This window comes from Saccoglossus kowalevskii, chromosome 17, assembly GCF_978046115.1.
Source record: "Saccoglossus kowalevskii chromosome 17, keSacKowa6.1, whole genome shotgun sequence".
In the NCBI taxonomy this organism is placed as follows: Eukaryota; Metazoa; Hemichordata; class Enteropneusta; family Harrimaniidae; genus Saccoglossus; species Saccoglossus kowalevskii.
The window spans coordinates 33,598,254-33,607,251 of NC_140657.1; the positions used below are offsets into that span (position 1 = coordinate 33,598,254).

Consider the following 8,998-nt stretch of genomic DNA (forward strand, 5'->3'; position numbering starts at 1 on the left):
ATTATTTGACATCTATTAGTAAATGTCTATGAATTAAAGCATGCCACAAATTGCAGTATTGATGAGAGGTACAGCTGAATAGAGGCATGTGTTGGACATAATGTATAAGGCCACGCTTAAATCTATTGCAACTGTGACATGAAAATCAAGATTAAATATCATTGCTCATGGCATGTATGAAATAATGACTGTATAAATAATGCAACTATGAAATAACTTGTTTTGTTTTATTTTGTTACTAGGCGATGAAACACTCCAACCGTGTGTAGTGCCAAATAAAGCTAGTTGTACATCATCACTTCTACTGTACTTACTAGGAGACGCAGCAAATCTTCACCCATATCTATGTTGTATAGTATATTCTGTTTATATATTATATTATACAGTGCAATTCTTTAGTAGCATGATACTATGTTTTCACAATGAAATAAAGTGTTATTTTGATGGTTAGTCATTAGATAGAATTTACGTCTTTGTAGCTGTGGGTTCAAAAAATCAAAAAATTTTCATCCTGCTTGTCCCACAGCCACACATTGCTTTTTATTGCCCACTGTGGGTTCTGAACAGCACATGGCTGTTAAAATATGTTCCAAGTGATGGTCTTCAGCATTACTGGTTAACTATTGCATTCAGTCATCCTGGATTTGTTGAATTCCTGTTCCAAAAGAACAGTCACAACTATTTTAAGCACTTAAAGTCATTCATAAACAATAGTTTCTGTAGATATATGTACGTTGTAGCTGGCACTGTTATTGCAAAACAGTGCATTGTGGGTTATTATGTTGAAATGCAATATGGAAGTGACCATGTTATTTGAACTTTATCTAATGGTGATCATCACAGATAGCAAAATTTAATTTTTTAATGTCTGCATTATTTTTTATTATGTTATTTACCATAACTTGTACCTCATTTAAACAAGTTTTTTTTTAATCTTTAGCTATTTCTATTTCTAGATTATTATTATTTGTCAAATAAAACCAACCCCATACATGTGTTAAATACTTCATTTAGACCATGTTATTTAACTTGTGAAGACAATGTATATACATCCTGTCATTTATTTTTTCATCACATAACTCTTAACTTGATACATGCATTTTCCAAGCAAAATATTATAAATCAGTGATATTGGTCTTGGTGGCAAGTATTTAATATTGTTTATTGTTGATTCGTATTTGTAGTTCTAACCCACATGATAAATTTTGAGAGTCAGTAAAATCATGATGTTCTGTATCAGTGAACATTTAACTGATTTAGTCAAATTTGTCAGTGTGAATGTCATCGTAATGTTGGGTTTTTGATCTCAAAAATATTTTCAGAAATCATTACTGAGGGACCAAATGTATAGACTAACATGCTAGACTTGATTGTTATCTGCTTGGAAGTTAGAACTGCAAATGAACAGCAGCCAGGATTTCACATGGTGACACATGCTTTGCAAATAACCCAGCAATGTGTACAGGCGTTTTAGAGATCATATTGTTTGCAGCTGAGAATACTAAATCATCATGTTAGCTTTCTTTCATTTTGCATCACAAGTTTTGTTTTTTTGCATGTGAATATAGAATTATTGCATATATTTGCGTAGTTTCAAGTGATTACTTCTGACTAATAATACACGAGAGTTAATTAGATGTAATAATTTGATGTTTAGCTTTGTACTGACTGTTGTAATCGTAACATGCTAGAGTTATGTTTATGTGGTTCCTGAACATGTTTTCTATATGATACGTTTGTTCATGTAGTTAATTCAAATTCACAAAATGCATGTAATTATATAACTGCTACATACCTCATAATCTATTCAAATGAAATGACAGTACCCTGCTGTGTTATTAGTTTCTTCTTTCATTGCACAAGTGCTCTTTGGAGTATGAATGCTGGGTTGTGGTAATCATGGATCAGGGTAAATATTTATGGTAGGGAGAGTATAAGTATTTTAAAATAGATATCAATCAATCTCTGGGACTGCACCCACCATCTACAATGAATATTAATCAGTCTTCTGTCCTCATTATAATTTTAATCTGCTGTGCGATGAGGCTTATGACAAGATGCCATTGATGTCATTTTAAAGATTGTTTCTGGGTGGTATTCTGTCATTCACAATACCCCCTTTCTAAATGTTTTCCCATTCATATACTTAAACAATTATTCTATTTTCTAAATTTCCGAATACACAATCAGAAATGGGTAATATATCTTTCATAAATACTATATTTACTATTATGTTCTTTCAAGTTTGTTTAATCTTTCTCTGGAAGATGACATCGCCAGCTGACCACATACACCATTCATATTGGCTATCCATAGAGACTTTCCACAGGAATGTGTTGAATTGCACTAACAATGCAAAGCATTCTGTGCTGTTTCAGCAGCATTCTTTTGGCAAGTAGAAGACTTTCTGTATAGTACGCTAATGTATCAAGTCTATTCAGGTCTAGATGCCTTTGGTGAAGCAGCTTACATGTTTATTCCCCAGTCAAATGATTATATATTTGCAATTTCTACTTTTGAAGACTCAAATCCATAATTCTTCTATGTTTGATTCCAACATGCGAGAAGTACATTACCCTATATGCATGTAAAATACACCAAGATCAGAATATCTGGATGCATATAGAGTACCCGTTGTGTTTATATAGTTACCCTATTTTTATTTGTAAATTAAACACGTGTAGTAGCATTCTAATATATTTGTGCCAGTGTACAAATACAGTATTTGCTCACTTAGAAGCACAACTGGTTTGTTTCAGTGATAATGCAAAATTGTCTTTTGTTTCAACTGAGAATGTGTGCTTCTAATGGAAGGAATACTTTATTGAATCACAACCCAATGTGTTTATTATTCTGAATATTATGAATTCTAAAGTATTGTATTTCTACTGTAAGATGTTAGTTGTCTAACAAATCAAAATAAATTTGTACATGTATTATCGAATGAGTGTATTGCTCATTTTTAACTTGTGCAAAGAGGTAAAAAATGCTGGATTGAAAAAGAAACAAGGGAAGATGGACCTTTAAGCTACATCTCTATTACAAACTACTAGTGGATTGCTGTGGCACACTGTTTATATCACAATTTCACTATATTAAAATCATATTCAGCTGATTGCTCAAAATGACTGATAAAGTGTTAATTTGTACTCCTTGTCAACCATGTCATCCAGTTGCTCTTCAATATATGAAACTGGTAATGAATAAGTTGTATCGCGAGAATCAGAAACCTATAGGCTTTCAAAATGTTTATTATGAGAATATTGATGAAACTGGTACACAATCTGCTGGTTTGGTTGCCGGACATCAATATACAACCCAACAATACCCAATTTTGAGACTGTTATACCATTGCAAACAATTGCTGGTAGGAATTGCCCCACTCGCATGTCAGAATTGGATGAATGATAGACAGGTATTGCAGAACTTTAGAAGATGATGGTTGCATGGAAACACTTTCAAGCTGGCTAAGTCGGTGCCACAGACTCAATGGGAAGGCCAATTCCACTCGCCGAGATTCATTCACTAACGAATGCGACTTTGCATGTTAGGTCAGCAAAATGGTGCTACCATTATGAAAGTAGATGGTACTACCTGCTTCTGTTCCTACTACCAGGAGTATGACACAATCTGGAAACTGTTGAACAAATTGCGCGTCGTCCAGTTTAAGACTCAAGTTAATTTATTATTTATTCATTCTGTTTTGCATGGTGGAGTTTTGTGAGGTTTATTATTTTTTCGCGACGTTCTTTGTTTTCTTGTTATGGTTTGAGGGATTTCAGTTTATTTGATTTACGGTATCTCTGAGCGGGACTCGAACCCACTGTCTTTTCAAGCTAATTTTGTTTTATTTCGATGGCACGCTTGCGTACCACGCCACGACGTTAGTTGTTGAGTGGTGTTTATTTTTTTAACTACTCCAGTGTTCCGAAGAGTTGAACGGGAAAGCCAAAACGATTGCTGGTTTCTGATTGCTTCGGTTCGGTGAGTGTGTGTATCTAGTGTGATTCGAACCCATGTCGTTTGTATTGGGCGTTTTTTATTTCCCATGTTGGCTACTCCGTAATATGCAACCACTTCCCCGTTTTATTGTGATTTTGAGATTGTTTAATGATGTCTTTCTTCACCCGTCACGCCATGACCCAGTTTCAACCACGCGGCCATTTTGCAACGAAGTGCGTGACCTTTGATGTGACCCGACTGACTATAGAATAGAATAGAATAATGCTTTATTAATACCGTAAAGAAAGAGTTAACATTTCCTTTTAGATTTTCAGATTAATAAAGTAAATAATAAAAGTACGTGAAATATAAAAATTGATTTAAAAAGAATTCAACATTAGTGAACGACAAGAATACTACAGACAAATATTAATAATATAAGAAATATTAAAATACTGTGATATGCAAGTATCACTGTATGTAGCATAGAATATGTAAAAAATATAAAAGAACATGACAAAATAAAAGAATTAGTCTTGTTTAGATTTAACTAAATATTTGCAGAGTGATAAGATGGTTTGTATTTGGTGACTGTAGTACAAGTTTAAATTGTTCTTTTTTGTTTTGTTTTGTTTTGGTAATCACTGTTAATTTCTTTAAGGATATTATACATGTCATCTCTGTGTTCCGTGTACAGTTTACATTCTAGTAAATGATGTAATTCATCTTATATCTCTTTACAGTGGGTGCATAATCTGTCTTTTATCAGTGTTTTTGGTTTTGTGTACCTTCCTGTTTCACTGATAAAAGACATATTATGCACCCACTGTAAAGAGATAGAAGATGAATTACATCATTTACTAGAATGTAATGATCGTTCTGTTCAACTGTTAAGCTAGGATTTATTACCATTATATTGTCACGTGATTTGTGTTATCTTTATTGTAATTTGTATAAGGGAGCAAATCCTGAAAGAAAAATCACTGCTGCCTTGTAGGAACATACGGGAGTATGAAAGGCTAAGGGAGTAAACCCTGAAAGAAAAATCACTGTTGCCTTGTAGGAACATACGGGAGTATGAAAGGCTAAGGGAGTAAACCCTGCAAGAAACATCATTGCTGCCTTGTAGGAACATACGGGAGTATGAAAGGCTAAGGGAGTAAACCCTGAAAGAAAAATCACTGCTGCCTTGTAGGAACATACGGGAGTATGAAAGGCTAAGGGAGTAAACCCTGAAAGAAAAATCACTGCTGCCTTGTAGGAACATATGGGAGTATGAAAGGCTAAGGGAGTAAACCCTGCAAGAAAAATCACTGCTGCCTTGTAGGAACATACGGGAGTATGAAAGGCTAAGGGAGTAAACCCTGAAAGAAAATTACTGCTGCCTTGTAGGAACATACGGGAGTATGAAAGGCTAAGGGAGTAAACCCTGAAAGAAAAATCACTGCTGCCTTGTAGGAACATATGGGAGTATGAAAGGCTAAGGGAGTAAACCATGAATAAAAAAATTACTGCTGCCTTGTAGGAACATACGGGAGTATGAAAGGCTAAGGGAGTAAACCATGAATGAAAAATCACTGTTGCCTTGTAGGAACATACGGGAGTATGAAAGGCTAAGGGAGTAAACCCTGCAAGAAAAATCATTGCTGCCTTGTAGGAACATACGGGAGTATGAAAGGCTAAGGGAGTAAACCCTGAAAGAAAAATCACTGCTGCCTTGTAGGAACATACGGGAGTATGAAAGGCTAAGGGAGTAAACCCTGAAAGAAAAATCACTGCTGCCTTGTAGGAACATATGGGAGTATGAAAGGCTAAGGGAGTAAACCCTGAAAGAAAAATCACTGCTGCCTTGTAGGAACATACGGGAGTATGAAAGGCTAAGGGAGTAAACCCTGAAAGAAAATTACTGCTGCCTTGTAGGAACATACGGGAGTATGAAAGGCTAAGGGAGTAAACCCTGAAAGAAAAATCACTGCTGCCTTGTAGGAACATATGGGAGTATGAAAGGCTAAGGGAGTAAACCATGAATAAAAAAATTACTGCTGCCTTGTAGGAACATACGGGAGTATGAAAGGCTAAGGGAGTAAACCCTGCAAGAAAAATCACTGCTGCCTTGTAGGTACATACAGGAGTATGAAAGGCTAAGGGAGTAAACCCTGCAAGAAAAATCACTGCTGTCGTGTAGGAACATACGGGAGTATGAAATTTTAAGGGAGTAAACCCTGAAAGAAAATCCGGAGGAAGAGCCCCCAAGGCAGAGGTCACAATTTGATCACTGGCAGCTCCTGCAACTCAACTCATTCTCAAGTATTGATCCTGTCTTTCCTTTGTCTCTTATCATCTGTGTCAAGAGGGGGGACGTGTTCTATGGGCTCGGCACCTTCTCCATATCCAAAAGCCCAGGCAAGCAGCAACTACATGCTGCTTTGACAGTCTATCAAGAGCCATATATACTAACTCCTTTCCATATTAAAACCAAAATTAATCAATACAACTTGAATAATTACCCATGCGCTAACTTACAAATACATAGAAACGAACTATAATAAAAAGTACACGGAAACGCGATACTCTGGACTGCCAATGTGCGTGGTCTAACACAGTTAGCGACAACCAGTAGACGGCTGTGACTCCAACGTTTCTTGTATTAACCTTGTTAATATCGACTCCAGATATCCGCTCGTCACGTGCGTACGTTCGCCGTACAGTAGTTGAACTAGAGAAACGTAGACCCGACAGCAAGTTCCAATCTAAACCCAGGCGTCTACAGCTTGCACCAGCAAATCCTGCAAAAACTTTACACTACGAAGTTACGACAACTCAGTGCGCCGACACCTCACCTCAGCTAGGTTGTCTGAAGGCAATAATTAATTAAAAATAACATTCATACTCATAGGAGAAATATCTGCATAAGCGTAGTACACAAAATGACCGACAATTACATTCCGTGACTGCAAAGTTTCCGTCAACTAAAACTGGTAAATACATACGATTAATAACATGATTTGATAACTGCCTTCAGCGCATGGCTATGATCAATCTGATTAAAATCTGATGTAGTGTACGGGCTTTAATTATTTTGGCTATAAACTTATTTTAATTTTATTTTTTATTACTTTTGTTATTAATGCCATTTTATTTCATTATTTTACTTTGATTTTGATTTTGTAATTTTTTTTAATTCTGCCCTACCTACATCTGATCCGACGCCTATGTAAGTCCCGTTCAAATCTCGCGTAAGTAACAGCCAATCACAGCCCCCCTTTTATACAGGCTGTCGGTTGCTTACTTTTCAGTGTATATGGGCAATCTTTCTGTACATTATATTTTGCCCACTTGAATAAATCATTAATAGAAAATTGCTAGTATATTTTTATTTGCAAAAGAAATTCCACAGCATTTTACAATTTTTGTCATTACATTGAATATTTGTTCACTTCCAACAAATGTGTACACTTCCAGATACATCTTCGCCAGCCAAGGTTCGTTCATTCAGTCATCGCTTCAATTTTACATCACTGAGCATAAGTATCTAGAATGGAAGCAAAAAATAAGTAAATCGTAATGATTAGAACACTGTAAACAGCTATAGTAAACAATGCAAACTGATTTTAAATTGTATAACGGTCACCGGCCCAGGCCACGGCATCGACGCAGAAAATTGGAGCAAACAAATATTTCCTGATCAATTGCGATGTGTTCCAAATAAAAAATATTTTATTCCAGTCCAAATCAGCTCAATTACTTTAATAAAGAGTTATTGTATAATGTACAAAATGTTGATACAATTTGATGAATTTTTACAGCTTCAATACCGTAGACGATTTTGGCCCGATCGTCAACAAAACATCACCCGTCTCCAGGGCAGGCGACTGGAAAAAGACACTGGTGTTCGGTCGAACCGGTGGAAACAAAATCGTCACTCCCAGAATAACTATGCGAAATAACGATCTAAAGTCGAACCATTCGAGCCACAATATTAACATAAAAATGACTTTCGTTGCATTTGACAATGATAAACTTACCGAAAAGCCGTGTTATTCACGGTCGCTAACGTCGGTATAATCCGCCATTTCATTTGAGTGTGTTTGCCACCTGACTCTGCCCGGTGACGTCATCATGTGCGCTATAGAAGGAGGTCTGTGATTCGTTGACTAAAATCGTCGATAGTGGGTCTCGTTGAAATCTCGTTACATAGGCATCGGCTCAGATGTAGGTAGGGCGGAATTAAAAAAATCATTAAAATCAAAGTAAAATAATAAAATAAAAGGGCATTAATAACAAATATAATGAAAAATAAAATTAAAATAAGTTTATAGCCAAAATAATTAAAGTCCGTACACTACATCAGATTTTAATCAGATTGGGCTATGATGGCAAACTACTACTTTTCGCACACAATATTTAGTGTGACTCGTCGCTGGTGCCCTGGCAAGTGACCAGCCAAATGCCTGTCTTGCCCGTCTCGATATACGAACCCAGGTGGCTGTTTGCTCAGCCAATCATATTACACTACTACTCTACCAGGTGCTATTTAACCCAGAATCAGAAATACTGCCACCACCACCACCACATTTCTCTGGTTACAATTTAAGTCCTACCTTTTTTTAAAAAAGAACGTTTTAAATGTGTTTGAGAATATCATCAACGTACATTACAACATATACAGAATTTGTACAGAATTTTGTTAAATGGCACGAAAAGTGTTCGCTGAAATTGACTCATGCTGTTAGAATGGTCCATCAGTACCCTTTTATAACAAAACGTTCCTCTGTCTGTTTTGAATGTATCGAGATGTCTGCCCCTTTCATCCAAATCAAGTTGATAAAATCCCTAATATACATCCATACCACTAACGGACTGAATAAATTCATGTTTACATGATAGAGGAAAGTTATTACGCATGGTTTGTTTCTAAAATCACATGTGAAGCGTTTCTTAACAGATTTTTTTTGATTGAATGACACAACTGGATTAACTCGCTGTGGTCCATAGTGCGCTGTAAAATGTGTACCTATATTTGTCGATGGCTTGCCGGTATAGGCTATGGTGGTTG

At 36.1% G+C, this 8,998-nt stretch overlaps 1 protein-coding gene and 1 long non-coding RNA gene across 3 annotated transcripts in view; one reads left to right on the plus strand and one right to left on the minus strand.

Moving 5' to 3' along the window:
* Positions 1-3,722, plus strand: part of Flot1 (flotillin-1) — a 38,587-nt gene extending 34,865 nt beyond the window's left edge. The window contains exon 12 of one of the 2 annotated variants that reach the window (XM_085491760.1): positions 243-857. In XM_085491760.1, the coding sequence (XP_085347886.1) occupies positions 243-269 (27 nt within the window). In that variant the 3' untranslated portion in view covers positions 270-857. 2 annotated transcript variants of the gene reach the window in all.
* Positions 3,723-7,301: 3,579 nt separating this feature from the next.
* On the minus strand, positions 7,302-8,210 carry LOC146733590 (uncharacterized). The gene is made up of 2 exons (XR_014926850.1): positions 7,968-8,210; positions 7,302-7,474 (listed from the first exon to the last, which is right to left on the minus strand). It is a non-coding gene; the product is annotated as an uncharacterized LOC146733590 (long non-coding RNA).
* Positions 8,211-8,998: the final 788 nt, after the last annotated feature.